Source organism: Colletes gigas, unplaced genomic scaffold (assembly GCF_013123115.1).
Source record: "Colletes gigas isolate AHSC1104 unplaced genomic scaffold, ASM1312311v1 Colletes_gigas_Sc00003, whole genome shotgun sequence".
Taxonomy (NCBI): Eukaryota; Metazoa; Arthropoda; class Insecta; order Hymenoptera; family Colletidae; genus Colletes; species Colletes gigas.
The window spans coordinates 1972853-1998543 of record NW_025106632.1 but is presented as its reverse complement, the minus strand read 5'-3'; the positions used below and the strand labels follow the sequence as shown (position 1 = coordinate 1998543).

Genomic DNA, 25691 nt, shown 5'->3' with positions numbered 1-25691 from the left:
AAAGCACTTCAATAGTCACGGATTTTTACCTAACTGTGCGCGCTTGTGCACGTTCGTGTATACAGGGTGATCCGTTAGAAACGAGCCAGTTCAATGTCCTCGTTTTTTAAATAAAAGAAAGCAGAGTAATCCGAATGCGTAAAATAAAGCATTATTTTCTTCTAGTTTAATATGTGTGGCATTTATCCAATTAATAACACGTTCACTGCCAGTCTGAAATCCTAAAATTGTTTGCAAGGCCAAAACTTTGATTTTAGTCAATTCCAACCTCGCAACTTAAAAGTTGTCCTAATAGTTACTTTCGTAACCTATTTAAAATTTTATTTTCTTTAACATTTCAACTTGAGAATTAATTGTTTTAGCTCCACTGTTAAAAGTTCTGTCACCCACATATGGATGACGTGGCAGTCAAAGAGTTAAATTATTAAATAATAATAATAAAAGTCGATAAGATTGTTAGACAAGAATTAGAAATCTCAGATACAAATAGCGATTTGCTTAAAATAACGAGGGCATTAACATCGCCTGATTCTAATCGACCATCCTATACGCGGAAGAACGAAAGACGAGCCTTGGAAGGAGTTACTTGACCCAGGACCCGTTTTTCGTTCTCCCTACATTACATATCTAGTTTGTATTATTTTCACGCGGACGAAATTCTGAAAATGATTTCGAGGCTCAGAAGATTGCACGTCTCGTATATTGTTTCAACGAACATGTTGGTCAAGTTATTTATAAATTTCAAGCGCAATGATATAGCGTCGAAGATAACTTTGTTTATTACTGGTAATTTTTGATCCGATTCTCATGAATTATCGAATCGTTTGATTTGTATTTCGCGTTCGGTTCGTCCGCACGAAAACGCTGCATTAACGATCAATTTTTAATAGTCGTCCGCAGCCCACTGTTTTTACAGTAAAAAAAAAAGCCGCTCGTTAACGCTGTGGTTAAATATTCAGCACCGTATCAAAATTCCATATTTCGGTCGAATTCGTGCATTGCATGCACTCCGAATATATTTACGCGATCTAAACAATCTGCATTCACGGTTTATTGCATTCTGTCGAAGCTCGTTCGTTTCATCCTATTTTTAACTACGCGTTACTTTCGTTCTTTCGACCCTTTAGGTTTCGATCCTCGCATCAGAGGTAAATTTCTCCCTTATTCGATTAAAATTTTCAAATGTACGATTCCTCGACGATAAACCACTTTCGCGGAATCTTTTCACAAGTTCAAAACCCCTTCGAACATTATTGCATGTTTTGGTATCGCGACATTAAAAAAAAAACTTAGAAAATACAATGATAAGTCAACCAGTGAAAATCAACTCTCAAACTTCTTCAAAATTAAAATAAAACAAACGATTGGAACAGTTTCTAGTTGGAAATAATCTAATCCAAAGCAACGCAAGCTGAGAGGAAAAAAGGAAATCGATCGGGTTATTCAAACTATCCTTGTCCGCATCAAACACCTCCAAACTTGATTGCCCTTTCAAAGTTCAGTCATTTTTCGTCTCTGCAAACATCTCTCGACTTTCAACTTCCACGAGTATGCTCGATCTGGTCCACACCCATTCCTCAAACTCCGTCAAACACGTTGAAACTACATCGAACAACCTCGAAAACCATCACTCGACCAAAGCAGACAGAACAGCCGATTCTCGGCGCTGGAAGTTCGTTCAAACTTGTTCAAACTTGTTCAAACATCCTCAAACCTCATCAAACACTCTGAAACGTGTTCAAAACTTGTTCGAACCTCCGCGAACCGGTCCACGTCGCCGAGACAGAGTGTCGGGGGGCGATCGATCGGGAAAGTCAATCGTCGAGAGGACCGCCAGCGCCCGATCGACCGAACTCCTGCGACGAGGGGGGCTGTCGATCGGGCACCAGCAGCCATCCTCACGTCCTCACGAACTTGTACACAACACCGAAGACCAGCACGCTGACCAGAACCAGTACCAACGCGGTGACCACCTTGGCGAACGCGTTCAATCCGCTTTCCGTGTGCTGTTGAGGCCTCCTGGTGGGGATGCTCTGTTTCGAGGCCAAGCCCCGAGCCAGCGCGGGGAACGCGAGGCTCTGGGTGAAGGTCAGCTTGTGCAGGGACTCCGAGAGGGAGTACGGGCCTACGGAGCCACGGGCTGCTGCCCTCAGCAGCGAGTACTCCAGGTCCAGGGCGTCGAACATGCTGTACCTGTTGATCAAATGTGCCCTTTACTTTGTATGGGGTCGTAAAGTGGGACGAATGGTAAGGTTTGAACGTGTTTGACGATGTTTGAATACAAAAATAACAAACTGGGGTCACGTGGAATTCATTGCAAGCGTTCGGTTGGGTTAAATCTGAGAATGAAGCAGAACCTATCGTCTCAAACAGAAATGATACGAGATTGTTTTGATTGCCTTCTTGGACGCGTACCTCACACGCCTACTTAAATTTGTGTGAGTAGTTAGGGGTTGCTCAGAGAAGCATAGACAATGTAATGTTCGTTAACACATTTATTTGCAAGAAATCAAGCTGGTAGCTGACGAGACTCTTAGAATCTACTCTGACTTGACGGAGTTGAGTTTGCACGCTTCTCGGTTTGGTAAAGATTACGATTGGTTGTTGTTATTTTGTGGAAAGGGTGAGATGGATGAAGTCTTATTGGTCGGTTGTGACGAGGGTGGATCAGGAATGATTTTGAGGCGTGGCTTAAATGTTTGAACATTTTGGGGGAATTTTGGTCGTTTAACTGGCAGGTAATGTTTATTGGGGTACTTATTAGCACGTGATGTGCAGCTGTCGAGGAACTGTAGGTTTATGGGAATGGTTTTGGTCGCGAAAGTACCTGATTGTGGTCCTAAAAATGCTTGATTGCTGAACTTTGGGAACTTTTAACAGCTATCTGTGTTGGGCTCAAATAGAGATATCTTTTGTTGTCAAACTTGTGCACACGAAATTAGTGTATCTCGAAGGCAATTATATGAATTCACAATCCTTGTGCGAGGCTATCAGAGAAGTTGAACGTTAACCAGGAAGTAAGTCCCACGAGATGCTCAAGGTACACTCAAAACATATGGAAACAGTCAGTCATACTAGAACATACAAGTTACAGAAAGAGGAGCATCTGGAATAACTTAGATTCCTTTGGAGATGAAAAGAAACGTTATTCTTTGCTAAAAATACGGAAAATTTGATAGTCCCACATGGTCGTCTATTAACTCTACTAAATGACAACTGTTGACATTTTTCCATCGAATTATCGGGACAATTGAATCCTAGTCAGGGTATCTAAATATCGAAGGGTCCAAACTAGCAGTAATATGCTCTTTGTGTCAAACGGAATCTTATGAATAAATCCAGTAATCCAACGAGCTCCAAGACATTAATCCAAGGCAAATCGCGAGGGGTTCAAGTCAATCGATTCCTAATCATGCTGTACCTACTCGCTCAAATTACATTATAACGTGTTACCAGCACGAGTAGATGCATGCATCGAAAAATCGTAGAAACTCTTAGCAAAATTGGTCGTTAAAAGTATAAATAACATGGAAACCTTTACGAAATCCACGTGATCTTGAGTCGAAACATTGGGGACGTTCGAATTTTGAAATATCCAGTGGTGTTTCGTGCCACTGTAAATCCTGTCGAATGAAACTGAAATCGTGTTCTACGTCGGATCGATTCAGTGTCTGGGTGAAGGTTCCACCCTTGAAGCATCGTAACGCGACGGAGGACATGGCCACCGAGGTAGCGAAAACGACTTCCGGTTCTCGCGTGGTGGGGGGAAACCGGGAAGGCCCGAACCGTTCGGACTGTCAGCCATGATTAATGTCGCTGGGATATACAAGGTGATATCTCGAACTCGGTAACATATAGAAAAAAACTGCAAAGGGAAAAGTTCAATGGTACGATGGCGTCTATTATTCTGTGACTTTAATTTTTTTTTTTGAAACGAAACGATGCACCGGGAAAAAAGTGAGATGCGTGTTTCATAACGAAAGGGGGCTGAGTCCACGTGCTCGGGTCGTCGTATTTGCACGGTGCCAGGGTCGTGCCTTGACACGAGCCAAGATCGACGTCAGAACGTGTCAGCCCGAGGGATTATTTCTAGCTCCACTTTCCCTGTCCCGTGATTTCACGGATCGGGAACAGAGACGTTCAGGGACTTCTCGTCGACCTACGAGTCCACCATTCTGTTTCTCATTTTTTCCACGAGACCTCGACACCGCGAATGACAAAAGAACTTAATCGAGCATCTCGATTGTAATTCTCAAACCTTCGACGGGGCCCTATAGAATTTATAAATAGCCATTCCTTCCGGTTTATCGGCCTCGAGTGGCTCTGGAATCGACCATTGTGCGTGAAATCTCTTTAACACGAAAGCCGTATCACGAGGGAAACGTAATTTATGAATGGCTTTATTGCTACCTTCCTTTTTACAGTTTTATCAAGATCTCCGACTCTTTTTAATGGAACTGTGTTGTTATTACACAGGGCAGTTAGAAGGGGGATCGATTTCTGAGGAAAAAAGGGTTACACGTGGCCTACTGCTAGCTATTATTATTTCAAGAATAAACAAAGCTTTAACTTTCATTGATATTAGTTTCTGCATAACTTAAACAATTTTATGATGATTTTAATATTGTATTTCAATTGTTTCACTATTTGTCACGCTGTGTAACAGCGGGGAACCAAAAAAAAGTCGAATGGAAACTACCGTCGCGCTCGCTGCGCAAATATAGAATCGCGAACAATTAGTCAGTGAAACAAAACCAACATCCACACAGCAAATAAACAAAAGCAATATTCACACACGGAAACTGGCTAACCTATACAGGATTAAAAGAACAGTCAGTATGTTCCTTTCACGTCATACTTGACATCGTTATTCATTCATCCACAAACCCTTTCTTTGACTGCCTTACAATTCGATTTCAACGCCCCCTTTCTTGCTTAATATTTTCGTCATTAAACGGTTACTATTGGAACAGTTGTCTTGACAGAAGAATTATTCAAACAAATAATGTTTATAATAAATGTAAATTTGTTTCCATCCCTTTGACTCAAATCACAGCAGCTATGAAAATAGTAATCCTTATTTCTCACCATTCTACGAAGCTGGCTTTCGCTAACGTTCTTTATTAATACCACGATGAATGAGTCGATACGGTGTACTAATATCGATCACTTGGTCGATGAATGGAGGACGACCAGGCAACGATAAAATTAGACAAACACTGTGCTCGTCGTGTGGATCTAGTTTTCTGAATTACACGTGGTCGCGTGGTTCAAGGTTTGAATTTTTCCCCTCAAGGCGCATTATCCAGCTAGCTATCGAGGAATATTGATAGAATCAGCGAAACGTATCCCGTGATATTTATATGATGGCTTGCTAACTCACGTGGAACCTTTACTGACCTATAACTGATCCAATAATTCATTCCTCGTAGTACGTTTGTAGTACAGCAGGTTCATTATTGATGTTGATAGAAGATTAAGCTACCCGGGGTGCCCTTTCCCGTCTGTCACTATATTTACAGGGAAATGTCAGGCGTAGCCGTAAATATACTATGTAAATTGACTCGAACAGGGTGGGACGGGCTATCTTGATGAACCTGAGAAGTAATACTATTTTTCTTGATCTTGGCTTCGCGGCGAAGTAAAAAATACCTTGGCGTGGCTTCCTGTTGCCATTAAATCGCTATTTGGGTCAATCGACGCTCAGGTACAATTTCTAAGAAAAAATAAACTTCCCTGGCGTTTTTCAAACCGTGTAGACCAAAATCTGGTACTATCAACTATTAACGATTGTACACTATTATGGTAATTCACTATAGAAAAGAAAATTTATCATGCGTCGAGATATTTAAGGGCATAAATTATATGTAAAATTTGTCAGCAATTATGGGAACGCTGGACAGACTGGGTGGCGCCCGATCACCCAAGTGCAGCATCATTGAGTCGCGGTGCAGTTCAGGATGGGTGACCGCTCGAAAAAAAAAAACACGTATTATTGGATTTGACCATTACTACTAAAAAAAAAGTACTTTGTGAGTATAGAGAAGTAAACACAGTTATAAATAACAACAATTTGGTTCTCTAAATAAATAGAACAAATTAATAAGAGAAAGTTAAGGGAATCATCATATTATAGTGCAAGAGTACAAGTGGAGGAAACTGGTAATATACAAACACGCGTATTATTGGATTACTTTGACCATTGCTACTAAAAAAAAAGGTACTTTGTAAGTATATAGAGAAGTTAAACACAGTATAAAACAACAAGAATTTGGTACTAAATAAATAGAACAAAAATTAAATAAGAAAATTAAGGGAATCACACCATATTATAGTGCACCGTAATTCGAGTGGAAGAAACTGTAGTATAGAAATTCCTAAGAAATAGGAGAACAGAGATGGGATAAAATGGCGAATGGGGGAGGATTTTTCGGGATTGTTCGATTAGAACGAACATTTGTATACCTGCTGCTGCGTCTCCTGTCTTGCGAGTGCATCGAGGCGACGGCGGAGCTGGGCATGGATCGCAGACTGCTGGTGGTCGAGCTGGAGGGACTCGGCGGCAATGGGGGTGGCTCCTCGTCGATGGACGCCCTGTCCGGGGTCGGCGGGTTCTTAGACCCGGAATTGTGGTGATTGTGATGCAAATGGTGCAGCTGCAGCCGAGCGTGGTCCGGATGGAGCAGACTGGCGCGTCGCGATTGCTGCGGCGTCGCGGCGGGGCTGGTGCTCGCTGCGCCGCAAGGCGACGGCGATGCCTTTAGAAACAAATCGTCCGTGTCTGTGACATATACCTTCCCCACAATACTACCGTACAGGAGAAATATCGAGAAATCTGTTTTCAAATTCTATAAATCGCGAAACGGGAAAATGCTCGTAAAAATTTGAGTCTTCGAGAAGCTAAATAAATAAATAAATGTGTGTTCCATGCAATTTTTCAGGGGTGAACAATAACGGTGAAACTCGATAGATGGAAAATTAAACGATTTCGAACAAGTACATAATTTCGAAGGTTCCAAAATGGCCGCCTCAATTCTTTAATACTTTGATTACCATGCCATCTATGGGTGACAAGATCTACCATTATGGAACTAGAAAAATTAATTCTCAAGCGGAGACGTCGAGGGAAATAAATTTGACTAAGATTTGTGGATTTTTGCAAGCTTAAAAAATAAATAAAATAAACTTTATGTAGTATACAATGGTCTAGAATTAAAATGTAAGACTTGCAGAGTATTATAGGGGTTTTATCTGGCAGTGAACGTGTTTAATTCCATGTTTATTGGATTCTGCGATGATCCATTGATGTTTGGGAATCGTTGATCGGGATTTTTGGGAAACTACGGGTATATTCCTCGCAAAGGGTACCTGGATGGAGTCGATGCCGCTGTCGTTGACGTTCTCCTGGACGTCTGGGAACACGAATGCCTGCGCCTGTCCGTCCGCCTCGCCTCTCGGCGAGTCGCTCGGCCATACTTGCAACAGGGGAAGCCCGCCCCGTGTTTCTGGACAAACTTCCGCGGTGACGACGTTGCTCTGCTCGCCCGTACCGAGGCACAATCTGCCGAGCTCTCTCAGTGGCTTCTATCGAACGACATCCACCCTTCATTTACATCCTCAAAACGAGACACGACGAATTTAAACAAGCTACACGAGGCTAAACATTTCTAAAATCCAAGAATTGGAGTACAAATTTAAAAAAAGGCCTCTAACACCTATCGTACCTAATTTTTTATTCTAAACCCTCCAAATGCCGGTGCAAATTTAACACGGAATTTTTACCAGCTTACCACGTTTCAAGTGTCAACCCTCGCCCATAGAATAATTTTCAATTTCTTTGCAAACAGAATAAATTTGGAATTTCATTCTAGAGAATTTCATAGAATTTTAGATATCAAAACCATACAGTAATGAAAATTAAATTTAGATATTAAAACTGGTATATCAGTAGGGTACTACTGTAATAAACTTATGTTTCATAGGGTTTTAGATAGTGAAACTATAGAATAACGAGAATGAAATTTAAATACTGAAACTGGTATCATATCAGTAAGATATTACGTTTCAACCCTCTAGAATAATCTTCAACATCTTTGCAAACAGAATATTTCGAATTAAATTTCCCCACCCCTAAAAGTGTAATTTCATTCCAGAGAATTTAATGGAATTTTAGATGGCAAAACTATACAGTAATGAAAATTAAATTTAAGTATTAAAACACTATATCAGTAGGATACTACTACAATGATCTGAGACGCCAACAGTCTTGTCGTTTCGATACAACAAATAAAATTCAGTTTCATTTTATTTTTCAAAAGAGCTTGCAATAAATATTTTTCACAACAAATTTATCGCTCGCGACGCTTTTTCGGACAAATATGAGACTGAAATATTTACTATCGAACAGTTGTCGTTGCCAGCCATACAGTAGCTCGTTCCACCTTGCGATACGAATTGTAAACAGTTACAAAACACGACGTGATTGATAGGTATCGATACAATGGTCGCCCCGTCACAACGAATCTCGAACCCCGGGCGATCCATCTTCGATGTCGCTGTTTCGATAAAATCTAAACGCGTCTCGGCCCCCCCCCGTTCCCAACAATGACGATCAGATCGATACTCTCGAGCATCGAAGACAAATTTCAACCGTTATCTTTCCATCTGAAATTACCGACGTCGCCCTAAATTATTCACGAGCCTACATCAGACGGATCTGTCCTTCGTACCGACTGCGCGCGGAAACATAGTCATCGCGGCCCTATTTATAGAACCTGCAATTTTACCAACCCTTGCTCGTAGCGTAGACATTTTTGCGACTCGGGAAATTCTTGCACGAAGGAACCTTTTTCTTTACGGTGATATTATTCAGGAAGAGGGGAAAACATCCCAATAATAAAAATTCTCCCTTTTATGGCTATGGCTCTTTCGAGAGCACCGTGAAACCTATTTACTCGCTGAACTTTCATCTCGAAGTAACGTATAAATATTACGAGATTGTACGGACGAAAAAAATATCTAACATTGCGATTATAAATAAAAAAAAATAATTAAATATTGCTAGAATTAAATGTTTAGGCCTGAAAGTCCGTAGAAGATAGAAAAAATTCTTCTCTGTTATTTCTGTAAATTGACTCGTTTGGAAGGTTCCAAGATGGCCGCCTGTATTCTTTAATACTTTGATTGCACGAGCTAAAAAATCATAATAATGTAGGAGATTTGTATTGAATATTACGCTGTAGTTTTGTTCAGTGTTAATTTATGTGCAAAAGGGTTGAAAGTGTTTTGTTGAAGAAAGAACGGGTTACTAGGGACAGCGAGACAGATTGTGAAAGACGGACGTGATTTTAATTTGTGTTGTTAATTAATGTGATTTTAATTTGTGTGTTCCAAATTTCTTTATTATAATTATATGATTTGTACATCTGTTCCTCAAATAAATCCTGTTCGTTAAATCCTACAATAATATAAAGAAAAACCTATAGACTCGACAAATAAAAAAAAAAATAATGGAATATCACCAGAATGAATTGTTCAGATGACAGTGGACATCTTTTGTTTCGTAGCTGTGTGGTCGCTGAAAATTAGCGCGATTTTAATTAGATGTATCGCTGTAAAATTCTGTTTTCTCATCGAAACAACAATTTCCACGGGATTGCTCGGAGGATGGTCGATATATCAACCGGAGCATCGCGGTTTCCTAAATAAGACGCGTCCTCTGGGTCTGACATAACTGCGTTCCCCGTCCTGATAACAACGTACCGCGGCGTTATGTCACTCACACGCACGATCATGTTATGCGCGTTGTATTTACGTCATGTGAGGCCTGCCAGCGGCTCCAATTGATTCCCCCGATGAAAACGTTCACGGAAATATCACCGCGGAACGATGAATTTGGATGCGTCGGACTATTCGAGCAACAGTTGTACATTATCATAATTTTACAGCGATATCGATGCAATTTTTATGAAAATTTTACTCTCTAAGCAATTGGTATAGAATACAATTTCTTCAAACTCTTCTATGAATATTTTAACATAGAATTTCGTTCGTGGGAAAGAGAATGTTATTCCCCTAAAATGAATCTGTTATTGGAATCGACAAATCTCCAGGGTGGGAATACTTGGATATTATTTATGGAGGCTCTGAATAATTTGAAAAAATTTTTTTTACTATATTCAATATGAATTGTTTCATTTATTAACACGTTCACTGTCCGTGGCCCATATACGGGCCACAGCGCCATGCTTTTGGATACGCCGCTAAGAGACCGAGACAGTGAACGCGTTTACAACCTTTTAATGTACTAATAATATACAGTGAACGCGTTTACAACCTTTTAATGTACTAATAATATACAGAGTGTACGATTACCCCTGGGAGAAATTTTAATGAGAGATTCTAGAAGCCAAAATGAGACGAAAATCAAGAATACCAATTTGTTGATGGAGGTTTTGTTAAAAAGTTATTAACGTTTAAAGTTTCGACCGTGCTGAATTTTTTTCTCGAAAATGCGCAGGATTTCGGGGGTATGTCTATTCACCAAAAATGATTGTAATTAACCCCTCTAGGTAACAGTAATTTTTTTAGAAAGATTTGAAATTTTTTAATTTCGCCGAAAATTTTACCACCTACTCGAATTTTTTTCTTGAAAATGCGCAAGATTTCGAGGGCATGTCTAATGACCAAAAATTATTGAAATTGACCACCGCAACTGAAAATAATTTTTCCAAAACGATTTGAAATTTTTTTTTTTCGCCGAAAAACTTCACACCTTCACGAATTTTTTTCATGAAAATGCGCAAGATTTCGGGGGTATGACTGATGACCAAAAATGATTGAAATTGACCCCCGCAACGGAAAATAATTTTTCCAAAACGATTTGAAATTTTTTTTTTCGCCGAAAAATTTCAGCACCTACCCCCTGTCGATTTTTCTTAATAATTTGTTTTTCATTTTTAATAATTTTGTTTGATGCTCTGCAGAAAAGTTGTCTAATACTTTTTTGTAGGTATCCATGAGCTCTACTTCAGAAAAAAGTTTCATTGAAATATATTCACTATTGTAGGAGTTGTGACCGTTTGAAAATTGGACCTTTTTTTATAGGATTTTTCTTATTTTGTGGGGTCAAGGAACAAGTTCTCGAATATTTTTGCAACTTCTACATATTCTCCACTAAAATACGCGTAGTTTGCATTTTGAAACATTAAAATCGTCCAATCCGTTCAGGAGTTATGACGTTTTAAAGATTTGCATGACATTTTGGGGTAACATTTCTGGCCAGAAATTATATTTTCGGTAAGGAATTTTTTTCTCGAAAATGCCCAAGATTTCGAGGGTATGCCTATTCACCAAAAATGATTGCAATTGACCCCTGCAAACGAAAATAATTTTTCCAGAACGATTTGAAATTTTTGAATTTTGTCGAAAAATTTCACATCTTCTCGAATTTTTTTCTTGAAAATGTGCAAGATTTCGGGGATATGTCTATTCACCAAAAATGATTGTAATTAACCCCTCTAGGTAAAAATAATTTTTCCAGAACGATTTGAAATTTTTTAGTTTTGTCGAAAAACTTCACACCTTCTCGAATTTTTTTCTTGAAAATGCGCAAGATTTCGAGAGTATGTCTAATGACCAAAAATGATTGTAATTGACCTCCACAACAGAATATAATTTTTCCAGAACGATTTGAAATTTTTTAATTTTGTCGAAAAATTTCACACCTTCTCGAATTTTTTTCTTGAAAATGCGCAAGATTTCGGGGGTATGTCTAATGACCAAAAATGATTGTAATTGACTCCCACAGCTGAATATAATTTTTCCAGAGCGATTTGAAATTTTTGAATTTAATTGTTAATAACTTTTTTATAATAATATATATAACGTTTTTCCCAGGGGTGGCCGAACACCATGTATATTCGACAATATTCAATCCTTTTCTAAAATTCTTTTTACACGCGATACGCACAATATAAATTATTACATCATTTTTTTCGAGACCTTTTAACCCACTAATAATATATATTTGGAAACATTCAAGCCCAAATTATGTTACCGTGAACAAACTCGTATTAAATACATCAACCGTTTATAATTCCGTATCCAGGTTCGAATCAAAGTTTCACCGCAAACGGGAACCGATGAAGCGAAAATTCGAATCGGCTTATCGACTTTGGCCGCGCGAAAGCTTCGTGTAATTCCGTTTCGCCGATCATAGTTATGAAACGTGATTAAATTCGCGTCTCGAAAATATACGGATCCGCGTACCAACGAACCGTACGACTAATTGAATAATCAGCGACAAAAACGGGCGGAAAGTTCACCGATTAATTGCTCGCTGTTTCGCTAACGGGTAATTATAATTATAATTTTTACCCTCGGAAACCTCTGCGAATAGAATACATCCTAACGACGGTAAGAATAATTTTTTTTTTTTTTATAAATATCGATAGGAAATACTTTTCTTTCAGCGACGATAAATTATTCCTACGTTCATTTCATCCACTGTACTGCATAAATGAACTAAGCAGAAACAATTCACAGAGTGGGTATAAATAGAAACGGAGAACACGAGACATTGGTGCTTGAACAACGGTTTTTTCATGCCTGTGCAAAAATTTATGAAGCGTTTGTTTCGTTATCCGTTGGAAAATGTTCGTGGAATGTTCGAGAATAGCGTCCAATCGTGCAGAAGAGAGCATTGTTTATTGCCATCAAGACAGAATAATAGGAGGTGAAACGTTTCCGACGAGAAATCGTTATCGAGCGAGATCGACGCGATAAAACGTCTTCCTCCTCGTAACGAACGACTTTCCTTTTACAAGGTTCAAGCGATTCTAATTCCGCGCCAAACCTATAAATCTGCGGTCAGTTTCGTGCGGTTATTAATTTATCGAAGAAATCTACTGTCATAAAAATAAATTAAAATAATCCCCTTTTATATAAGCGTACGAATCTCCGACAATATTTACAATTAAACGATTCGGTTAAAATAAGTAAAATCAGAGACAATACACGACGTAATAAAATTATCGTTCGAGTTAATTAAAATTTAATCACCGAAATAACTCTTTTAATTCCATTACACTTCTAATTGCGCCGGGAGATACAGGATGTAATGCAATAATTAAACAGTGTCATCGTGACTGTGTAACAGAAAGGTATACTTTTAAAGTAATATTTGAAAATTTTAATTAAAATATCAACGGTCCATCCAAAGTGAATTTAATTTTGAGATATACAATAATGGAGCTCGTAACTGTTGCTTTAAAAACTACAATCGTAATGAATCAGGCTGGAAAATACGTGATTTCAATGTCACGGTGTTACAGAAGGTTGAATACTGTAATTTATCGCGTAATCGTTGGTGACCTTTGCGGCCGATGGGACTTTAAACGCCAGTTAAAGAGAAAAAAATGTAATTCCCAACCCCCGAAGGGGTTAAAAATAGGAAAACTATTTGTTCCGGCGACTCTCTCGAGCAGCTTTAATAATGGCGCCAGTGAACGCGGAAACACGAGACAAACGCGTCCCATAAATAAATCCTACGGTGAACTTTCGATTCCACGGAAGTTTGGAAAAGTCTTCGACCTCGTCCACGTTACCTAACCATCGTAGTTTCCAACACCCGGTGTCTTCCTGAAATATTCCCGGGATCGGATTTTCATTAAGGCCTGTTTACATTGACACGATGAAGGTCAACGCGGCTCGATTCTTTGCGACGCAATGACGTAGGATGGACGCACGAAGGAATTACCAGCGACGGTTCAACATGGCCGCCCAAGAAAAGTGCAAAGTTCGTCCGGTTCGTTCCTAACCTGACCATTTTTTTTTTTACTATTTTGCACTTTCCTAGCGAACGCTAAAAATAAAGACAAAGTGTCGGTATTTATAACAACATACTTTGAACAATTCTAAATAAACGAAATTGCAACTATAGTTGCTGAGTTTTTGTCGAACTTTATCACGTGGAATAATTGATTTTAATAATAAGAAAAAAATGGAAGCTTAAGACAGTGAGAAATACATTTTTGTAAATGTGTGCATCGGTATTTATAACACCAAACTTTCAATAATTCTAAATAAACGAAATTGCAACTATAGTTGCTGAGTTTTTGTCGAACTTTAATACGTGGAATAATTGATTTTGATAAGAAGAAAAAAAATTGAAGCTAAAGATAGTTTATAACACCAAACTATCAACAATTTCTTTTTATCGAAACAAGTGAATCTGAATAAATGAAATTGCAACTATAGTTGCTGAATTTTTGTCGAACTTCATCACGTGGAATAATTGATTTTGATAAGAAGAAAAAAATAATAAGAAAAAATGATATCAACAATTTCCTTTTATCGAAGCAAGTGAATCTGAATAAACGAAATTGCAACTATAGTTGTTGAATTTTTGTCGAACTTTATCACGTGGAATAATTGATTTTGATAAGAAGAAAAAAAATGGAAGCTTAAGATAGTTTATAACACCAAACTGTCAACAATTTCCTTTTATCGAAACAAGTGAATCTGAATAAACGAAATTGCAACTATAGTTGCTGAATTTTTGTCGAACTTTAACACGTGGAATAATTGATTTTGATAAGAAGAAAAAGAATGGAAAATTAAGACAGTGAGAAATACGTTTTTGTAGATGTGTGAGTCAAAAACAATTGAAGGTCAACTTCACGAAAAATATTTCAATCGAGAAACTTTTTTTTTTAACTTTCGTAGTGGACGCTAAAAATAACAACAAAACGTTGGTATTTATAACACCAAACTTTCAACAATTTCGTTTCATCGAAACAAGTGAATCTGAATAAACGAAATTGCAACTATAGTTGCTGAATTTTTGTCGAACTTCATCACGTGGAATAATTGATTTTGATAATAAGAAAAAAAATGGCAGGTCAAGACAGTGAGGAATACGTTTTTGTAGATGTGTGAATCAAAGACATTTGAAGGTCAATTTCACGAAAAATATTTCAATCGGGAAACTTTTTTTTTGAATTTTCGTTGTGGACGCTAAAAATTACAATGAAACGTCGGTATTTATAACACCATACTTTCAACAATTTCCTTTTATCGAAGCAAGTGAATCTGAATAAACGAAATTGCAACTATAGTTGCTGAATTTTTGTCAAACTTTATCACGTGGAATAATTGATTTTGATAATAAGAAAAAAATAATAAGAAAAAAAAATATCAACAATTTCCTTTCATCGAAACAAGTGAATCTAAATATACGAAATTGCAACTATTGATTTTGATAATAAGAAAAAGAATGGAAAATTAAGACAGTGAGAAATACGTTTTTGTAGATGTGTGAATCAAAGACATTTGAAGGTCAATTTCACGAAAAATATTTCAATCGGGAAACTTTTTTTTTGAATTTTCGTTGTGGACGCTAAAAATTACAATGAAACGTCGGTATTTATAACACCATACTTTCAACAATTTCCTTTTATCGAAGCAAGTGAATCTGAATAAACGAAATTGCAACTATAGTTGCTGAATTTTTGTCAAACTTTATCACGTAGAATAATTGATTTATAACACCATACTTTCAACAATTTCCTTTCATCGAAACAAGTGAATCTGAATAAACGAAATTGCAACTATAGTTGTTGAATTTTTGTCGAACTTTATCACGTGGAATAATTTATTTTTTGATAAGAAAAAAATAATAAGAAAAAAAAATATCTTCAATTTCCTTTCATCGAAACAAGTGAATTTGAATAAACGAAATTGCAACTATAGTTGCTGAGTTTTTGTCGAACTTCATCACGTGGAATAATTGATTTTTGAAAGGAAAAAAATAGAAGCTTAACACGTTGACTGCCATACCAAACTCCTCAAATTACAAGAAAAATGAAATTTTGTTTATAGACAACTGGAAACTAGCAATATCCATCATTTGTTATTGGATTTATTTTTACAAACTTGTTGAAATTCAAGGGCCCTACCTAACTTTATTTTCTTTGACATTTAAGCTTGAGAATTAATTTGTTTAACTCCTTGGTAAAAAGTCGTGTGACCCATATGTGGGTCACGTGGCAATCAATGTGTTAAAACAGTGAGAAATACGTTTTTGAAGATGTGTGAGTCAAGAATAATTGAAGGTCAATTTCACGGAAAAATATTTCAATCGAGAAACTATTGTTTCAGGAAATAGTTAAAATTTTTCAGAAATTATTCGCTTTGTATGTAAATAAAAAGAGGGTGGATGGCTTGCATGGTTGGGATTTTGCACAAAAGCTACCATTTGAGCGTGGGAGTTGTCGCGAAAGGTTCCATGAATGTCAACTGTTGATTACTTGTGGATTCGGGGGAAAAAAAGGGCATATTTTTATTATTGCTCCCGACAAACTCTTGACGAGAAACAGAATCGGGGTTGAACGATTCGGGATTTTTCGAGGCTGGTAGCCTGAAAAAGAGCTTACTGCAAAATCTCCATGGGAAACGGGAGAAAAGAGTGTCTGGTGGTGGAGCACGAAACGAATCGATACCGAGCAAGTCGGAAACATCGCGACGAAACCTATTTGTATGCAGATGGGGAAATCATATTCCTCCCTGCAAGACAATATAATTAAAAAAAAAAGGCTATTTAATTCAAGATTCATCAAAGGTTAAAATTAACATTATAGCAACTCGTTAAATAAAAATTATTGGTGAAGGTTCCAATAAACTTTTAAAAAAATAAGTCACAGGGATAGTTATCACCCTTCGAATCCTTCAAAATATTTCATCGTCAGGCTGCAAAGGGTTGAAACGTTGCTCAAAGGATTTGCAATGCAAATACATCGGTGATACTTTTTCTAAAAAATTGTTTGTGTGTAAATGAAATTCTAGTTTGGAAAATTGCTATTATTACATTTTCGAACCAAGAAATAGCAAACAAAAGTAGATGTTGTTAAATTTAAATTATTGGTGAGGGTTTCAATAAACTTTAAAAAAATAAGTCACAGGGATAGTTATCACCCTTCGAATCTTTCAAAATATTATATCGTCAGGCTGCAAAGGGTTGAAACGTTGCTCAAAGGATTTGCAATGCAAATACATCGGTGATACTTTTTCTAAAAAATTGTTTGTGTGTAAATGAAATTCTAGTTTGGAAAATTGCTATTATTACATTTTCGAACCAAGAAATAACAAACAAAAGTAGATGTTGTTAAATTTAAATTATTGGTGAGGGTTTCAATAAACTTTAAAGAAATAAGTCTCAGGGGTAGTTATCACCCTTCGAATCATTCAAAATATTTTATCGTCAAAGGGTTGGTATGATGTTCAAAGGATTTGCAATGCAAATACATCGGTGATACTTTTTCTAATAATTTGAGTATAAATGAAATTCTAGTTTGGAAAATTGCAATTATTATATTTTCGAGCCAAGAAATAGCAAACAAAAGTGGATAGTCATCCTGAGTGTAAAATAACACAGACTTATCATACGATTAAATGAATAGTATATTGTTAAATAAAAATTATTGGTGAGGGTTCCAATAAATTTAAAAAAAATAAGTCAAAGGGGTAGTTATCACCCTTCGAATCATTCAAAATATTTTATCGTCAAAGGGTTGCAAACGATGCTCAAAGAATTTGCAATGCAAATACATCGGTGATACTTTTTCTAAAAAATTGTTTGTGTGTAAATGAAATTCTAGTTTGGAAAATTGCAATTATTATATTTTCGAACCAAGAAATAGCAAACAAAAGTGGATAGTCATCCTGAGTGTAAAATAACACAGAGTTATCATACGATTAAATTAATAGTATGTTGTTGAATTTAAATTATTGAGTTCCAATAAATTTAAAAAAAATAAGTCACAGGGGTAGTTATCACCCTTCGAATCTTTCAAAATATTATATCGTGATGGTGTAAGGGGTTGCAAACGATGTTCAAAGGATTTGTAGTATAAATATATCGGTACGGTGATAGTTTTTCTAAAGATTTTTTCATTCGACGTATAATTAGTCCGACCTCGTACGAAAAAAACCGGTGGTCAAACAGACGATGCGAACACGCAGATCGATAGAGCGCAACCAGGAAGCTCCCTAATGAAGCTGGATGGTTCTTTGCAGGGTTCCCATGCCCCGGACGGGAGCCAACGGGTATTCCATATTTGCAAAAAAGAAAAAAAATGGATCATCCGTCTTGGGAACAAAGAGGACAATGTGCTCGTGAGATAATAGACACAGTTCAAATTTCCAGCTTACCGAAGATTGGTCCGCGTTAGCTATTATTACTGTTAAACCATTCATCCTACGTTCCTTTTGTACCCCAAGTGGGGGAATTAAATTTTATGGAATACTCAAACGAACGGAACAAGTATGCAAAAAATTAAATTTCCGTAAAAATATAATTTCTATCCAAAATCTTCTGGACTATGTACCAACGTATTTGTTACATTTATAAAATATAAAAAATACAGTTTAAGTTTACTCTATATTTATTTTATATACTTCATATTTATTTTTTCGTTTTATTTTATATTTATTTTGTATCTGTAGTGGGGAAGCTAAATTAAATTTTATGGAATATTCAAATGGGGGGAACATGTATGCAAAAAATTAAATTTCCGTAAAAATTGTGTAAAATTCTACTCAAAATCTTCTGGACTATGTACCAACGTATTTGTTACATTTATAAAATATAAAAAATACAGTTTAAGTTATGGGTTTAATCTACATTTATTTTGTACCTTTAATGGGGAAGCTAAATTAAATTTTATGGAATATTCAAATGGGGGGAACATGTATGCAAAAAATTAAATTTCCATAAAAATTGTGTAAAATATAATTTTGTATTTAAAATCTTCTGGACTATGTACCAACGTATTTGTAACATTTCTAAAATATAAATAATATAGTTTATGTTATGGTTTGATTTTATATTTATTTTGTACCTTTAATGGTGGGAGACTGAATTAAATTTGATGGAAATTTGTATAAAATATAATATCTACATAAAATTTTCTAAACTATGTACCAACTTGTAAGGAATACAATTTCTTTGGAATAAGAGAAAACAGTTTTTTAATTGCTTGGCAATTTTTAAGAAATTAAATAAGTTTTTGTCTATTTTATACCCAATATTGTTAATCCTCGAATTTTTTATTTTCAGACACTTTTCACGAACAACTATGAACTCTAAACTCGAAACGAAGTTTAGTTGAGTGCAACAGGAGCAACCGTGAGACAGTCAACGACATTCTTTTTTATTGTTACGACACTTTTGTGGTGTTTTTGTCGAGGGGAAAAATCCCAGGGAAACAAAGCCGCGCGGTTTGAACGAAACAAGAATTTGGACGCGTTCCAACCGTTTATGCGAGAAAAATGACACGGTACAAGGGGCGGTAACGACCGACCATTACTAAAAACCAGGAAATTTGCATAATCCTTTCTGTTTATATCCCCCAGGTCTGTTCTCTAACCCCGGAATCTCGTAATCATTAGGTCGAAGCAAATTAGAGGAACACTTCCCAAAGCAATTTTAATAATTACCATTCTGTTAAAAGAACAGTAAAATCGTGAACAAAACTTTTGTCAAATAAACGTATTTCGAGAGATCATTTTGAAAAAGCGATCTGGCCTTTATCCGAGAATCATTTGTCACGAATCTGTCAATTTTCGTTTCTGTACGGTTTTCATATCTCACGACAAATATTTCTCGTGGGAATTCACGATACTCCAGAATACCACAATGGCGCCATTGTTGCGGGTTAGAATAGTCACTGTTGCACGTCTGCACACGTGGACAAATACATCGAACAATTGGAATCGAATAAAGTGAGAGCTTCGTAAAGCTATTGTGTACACGTCGTGATTGTAATAATTTAGTCGAAAATATCGATAGCCTCGCGAGAAGATAATTGTATCTTCCACCATCGCGACCATTATGCGTCCCTCTCTGGACAAAATCGTTTTGAAATTGAAAAAAGTGATTTCTAAACAGAAATAAATATTCACAGAATTGAATAAAAAAAAATTGAGAAAACCCGTAACATCGTAAACGGCCTCGATAATTTCGTAGTCGCGTGGAACGAAAATGGAGCACGAATTTCGCCAGAAATTATACCGTGTAAAGTGGTCCGTGTTCTAAAAAAAGGGAAAAAAATGATTCGAGATTAATTTGTCGGACTTAATCCCCCGAGCTAAAAATTAATCTCACGCGTCTCCCCCGCTCGCGAGACAGTGCATTAAAAATTTCGCGACTGCCGTATTAAACTGCCGGGGAATTAATTAATCGTGCAACGTCGGTTCCCGGGGGAATATTAAAAAGTTCGCAGCGAGGCTGAAACGGGGATAAATATTTTCTTCGCTGCATCCAGGACGCATTATCAGCGGCCTGATAAATTATAAATTTTCCAGGCTGGTCTCGAGCGCCCCGGGCAAAGTGGAAACATTCGTTTGTTTATTACCGACGTACCAAACACAGAAAAAACTCGAGACTTATATCGTTGGTGTTCGAACGATTTTAACCCCTTAACGCTCATATTTTTCGGGTTAACCAAGAATAATCAGTTTTCTTTGTCGGATTTGTTTTCAAGTTGTATAAAAATGCGGTTTTTGTTAATTACAATGTTGTGTCCGACGTATAATTTGAAGAAAAACAAATATTGTCATCCCTTAAACAATTAGATTAAAGAAATATCGTTTTTCAAAGCAGTCGGACTCGGGCATGAGCGTTAAGGGGTTAAGAAATCATTTTCAACGCTGTTGTTTTCACATTTTCTATTATTCCACCAACCGGTTGGAGAACTAGTATTTATAGTTTCTCCCCCATATTTCAATTACCCGTTGAAATTGTGCGTTCACTTATGCATCGGTTTAATAATTCCCGATATTACCAGCACAGTGTCGTCGTAGCAGCCCAAATTATTCTGTGCACTTTGGGTGACGTTGGCTGTTATTTATTGAAAAATTACTCGATACTAATCGCGACTAATGATTTGCAAAGCGTGTCGAACAGACAGAGAACGATGTTCGTGACCGTGACTGAAAGATTCTTGGCTACGGCCTTGACACGGGCACGGTCGATGAAGGAAAGGAAAAAAGGGGTTGCTTTTCCCAGCACGACACCTCCACGCGTGTAAACGGAAACACCCCCGTCGACGTTCGATTAATTTTTAAGAGTCAATTGCACCGAGAAAATTGCCCCGTCCCGACGCCTCTCCGAGAGAAATTATACTTATTTGTAGAGATCAAGCGTATCTCGCGTGAAATCTTAAACGAAGAAATTTATATTTGTTATCTAAAATTTTCGCGTTATTTACAGCCTCATGACGAAGAATAGAAATCTAACGATCGAATACTGTACGAGAGGGTAATAGAAAAGTTGCTGGTCACTGGCGCGAAGAATTAATTGAAATCCAGCGGCCCTCGGAACCGAAGGGAGTGAAAATGTCAAAGGGAGCCATCAACTTTCGCCTAACTTCGTGATGTCGCGTTTGGTGGCGGGGAAAGAGGCATTCACTTTTGGCTTGGATTTCGTGAAGTCCTTCGTAACGAGGGGATGCAATTTTCGCTCGTCCTTTGACGCCCTCGAACCGTTCAAACATTCTCTGCAGCGATTCGACGGCAAAACGGAGAAAAGGGAATCAACATCCTCCGGAGTACTGACTTTTTTTTATTTTAGATGGGCCTGTTGCGTGTAAATAAAATTCAAATCGAAAAGTAGCGAGTAAACGCGAACGGTTATTCTGTGTTCGAAATAGTCGAACAGAGTCTCATCGATATACACTTGTATTCGTACATTATTCGCTATAAATGAAAAAAGAAACTTGTTTTCGAAATTGGTGCAAGTCTATTTCTTTCATACATTGAGATATTAAAGGTTTAAATTATATATAAAATTTGTCAGCGATTGTGGAATGCTGGATAGACTGTCGTCCGATCTATCAAAAAGTGCAGCTGCATTGGGTCGCGTGCAGTTCCAGGATGGGTGACCGCTTGAGAAAAAAAACACACGAGTCGATGATTTTTAAACTGGTTTAAATTAATATTTCTCTATAGGGCTCATAATTAACCATTACTTATCCATTTAAAAAACGAAAAAAAGCAATATACATAAATATAAAGAAGTAACACATTATAATAAACAAACAAACATTTGGTTAAAAAATAAATGGAAAGAATTTCCTAATAAGTTTCTTAACGAATCCAGCATATTATAGCGTACGAATACGAATAATTAAAAGTATGTAACTTGTATATTATAATTGTACAAGTCAAGAACGTTTAACGAATCCCAAAAAATAATATAGAACACCTTTTAAGTTTGAAAGATTCAGGACCAAATCCTCTAATTTATTCCTCATTTCTGTGGATAATGTTGTGTCAGAATAGGGGGTGTATCGAGAGCGTTACACTCTTGCAGAAATTAATTAAAAATGTCGTTTACAGAGTAGCCCGTAGCGGCGCTGATGCCCCGAATGTTTTCAAAGGGAATACGGGAGGCATCACTCGACGTTATTTCGCTCTGATAGCGAAACCGAAAAAAGAAGAGAAAGAGAATCTCATTATACCTCGACGAACCGCCACCCTTTTCATTCGAAAACCGAGCCAGTGAGTCACGGGGGTGTGCAGAGCCTCAAGATCCCTAGGAAAACGATCGAAGGTCGCTTTTATCAAGGACTTCCTCTTTTCGTTCTTTGTTCGTAGCATCTGTGGTATTCGAGAGGGAAACTGGAAACGAAAAAACCCCTGTTTCGCGTGTATTTAAAAAGTAGTCGACCATTTTTTAGCAAAATTCATACGATCAATTTATTCTTTATTCGCGAATGAAACATTCAAGACAGGAAACTATCGAGGCGATTACCAACGACTCTTATAGCGAGTAAAGACAGAATTGGACGAAGTTCAAATCAATTTGGCCGAATAAAATGTTTTAAGACGAGCAGGAATCAATATCAGGTTCTAAAGTATGCATGACTGGTATCCATAAACGATAAGAATATGCGAACTTTGACAGTAAAATTCGCCGTTTACCAAATGATGTTTCAGAGTACGATAAAACGAAACTTGCGCCAAACATTTGAAAGGTAAAGATAGCTATTCAGGGGCGAATAAATTTAATTTTTAACTGGGAGAGACGGACTTTAGACGATTAAACTTTTTATCCCTCGAGAGATCTCGTTATCTCGCGATCCCTAGAAAGTACTAGAAGAAATACAATTTATTTCCTACGTAAGTAGTTTGTCTTTCGAAAGAGTAAAAACGAGTATCTTGGATCTAGAAGTTGAAATTTAATTGCTATGATAACCAACAAGTTCGCCAATTTTTAACTCGTGATTTTTAGGTGATTTCGAATTATAATTTTAGAATTCACTTTCCTATCTTGGGTCGTTCGCGAGCAGAGAAAGGACCTTTCGGCGTTCGTCTCAACGGATGACCCGTTAGAATCGATCAACAAGTCTCTCCAAACTTATCTCGGCTAATTTGCTCCTGTTAAATTTCCAGTGGACTGGTAAAAACGATTCGTTGCTGGAATAAACCCCTCGATCTTGAATAATAAACTCGTATTAAGACGTCTGCGGACAGTTTACATCCGCGCAGGATACACACACGAACGCGGAGCTTATTTGAAAGTCAAATGCAGAGAGTAAACGTAGAACGTTCAAAACAGTTTTGGTGAAAAAGGCTACCCACACTGAATCACTAAACGACTTAATTGCAAATTGAATCTGCAGAAAATAAATATTCAACGCAATATCCAAAAGTACTCCGTCAAATTTCGATGTATTTTGCAATTAATTTTTCCTTCGAACCCCTAAAGGAGAGACCACCCTCGACAACCTAGATACTGTCCCATCGAACAGGGATGACAACTCAAGGATATCCAGAATGCTAAAATAGTCGCAAATTTGGAATTTCCAAATTCAAAAATTGCACACGTTCGAAACAAAAGACCTCTAATATCCGATCGGAGACAATAACGTCTCTTCAAGTTTATCTAAAGGTATCTAGAAACCAAATAAAAAATTGGACGCGGGTTAAATCGACAATTAATAATCACAAATCACAGTTTACACATAAACATTCCATACAGTCTCCATAAGCACCTGGATTGAAGGAGCTTTCGATCACTTTTTCATTGGAACAGTGAAGTCAAACCGAAAAACGGACTAAACACACACTCTCGATATACACCTAAAGATCGAAACAAAAAAACTGAAATAAAATCCACTCTAACTTTCCAAGTGATAAACTCACAAACTCTCGATTCCAAATGAAATCTACAAATCTCTCCATAAGTATCGAAATCGAAATAACTCCTTTTTCAAACTGCTTTGTGTGAGTTTTGGGAGGTTCGAGGTGGCCCAAAAGTCGTTAATGGAACGTTCGACGAAAAGGATGACGCTCACCCCAGGAGCTGACCCGACGAACTCGACCTGGTCACGCGGAAACAGGACGCGTTTGGTGCGATCGAGCGACCCACCTGCATGCTTCCGGGGCCGAGCTCATGGCCAAGGATCCACGGGGCGATCCGTCGACTCGTGGCCAGGTGTCTTCGTCCAGGATGTATCGGGCCCTCGATCGGTCTCCTAGGGGTTTCGAACTACGACTGGTTCCGCTGGTAAGGACGGTCGAGACGGAAGCGTGCTCCATGCAACGGGGGAGGGGGTTGCCTCGATCCGGTAGCGCGCCAGCGGTGGGGATGGCTCGCTCAGTATCGCCCGTGGGGGTGAGTGAGGTCCACCACCGCGAGTTCTGACGAGAGTTTGATTTACCCAGGAGTACCAACGGCTACCCTAATCGTTATCCGGGTTGTTGATTCTCAGTTTATCCCCGATTCACACCCCCGTGGAATTCCCCTACAAGATTCTTCCACCTTTTAACACTTTGACTGCAATATCACCCATATATGGGCGACAGGATTTACCATTATGATACCAGAATAATTAATTCTCAAGTTAAGACACTGAGAAAAATAAATTTAGATAGAAGTTATGAATTTTAATAAGGTTGCAAAAATAAGTAGTGAAATAAATTTTAGGTTATGTAGCTTGCAATGGTCTAAAATAACAATTTTGAGTTTGATTTACCCCGGGAGTCCCAAAGGCTAGCCTAATCGTTATCCGGGTGGTTGAATCCCAGTTTATCCCCGATTCACCCCCCGTAGAATTCCCCTACAAGATTCTTCCACCTTTTAAAATTGATTGTCGTGATTTTCGAATGGGGATGGTTGTAGTCTTAACCCTTTGCACTCCGAATTATATTTCAATCTTGTTACCAGCAGCTCCCAAAGCTTTTGAGTGTTTTATTTGAAATTTACCTGTTAAAATATCTGTTTTATTTACACTGTTAATTACACTGAAAAAATGTCGAGTGGGACTTGACGAAGGAGCTCCTGGGATAAAAATTGATGTCGAATCATACTCGATATAGGAGTGCAAAGGGTTAAAGGGTGAAACCACTGTGACGGATTGAAAAAATCGAAATTCTTTTCCTTTATCTTTTTTCAATGCTTAGGGGTTTTAAGAATCACCATAAAATTAACACTTTACTTACTGATTGACCCTAGATTATATATCTACTTTTTCTTGTAATTATAGGAATGTTAAATGAAAGTTTGCGACAGTGGTTACTATATTGTTCTCTTTCCGTTATTATAGGGTAATTAAATCTAGTGATATTTTTTGTTTTCATGACAACCGATTAATAAGCTATGGGTCGGTAGTGTTAAAATAAAATTC

General features: G+C 37.5%; 1 protein-coding gene across 2 annotated transcripts in view; it reads right to left on the bottom strand.

The window, feature by feature from the left end:
• Nucleotides 1-390: 390 nt before the first annotated feature.
• Nucleotides 391-25691, bottom strand: part of LOC122404999 (palmitoyltransferase ZDHHC5-A) — a 41274-nt gene continuing 15973 nt past the window's right edge. Inside the window, exons 1-4 of one of the 2 annotated variants that reach the window (XM_043409448.1) lie at nucleotides 24434-24537; nucleotides 7369-7584; nucleotides 6466-6758; nucleotides 391-2193 (exon numbers count right to left, since the gene is read on the bottom strand). In XM_043409448.1, coding sequence (XP_043265383.1) covers nucleotides 1899-2193; nucleotides 6466-6758; nucleotides 7369-7584; nucleotides 24434-24439 — 810 coding nt within the window. In that variant the 5' untranslated portion in view covers nucleotides 24440-24537 and the 3' untranslated portion in view covers nucleotides 391-1898. Of the gene's footprint in view, nucleotides 2194-6465; nucleotides 6759-7368; nucleotides 7585-24433; nucleotides 24538-25691 lie in introns of those variants that run through there. The other variant, XR_006259736.1, reaches the window with a different exon arrangement.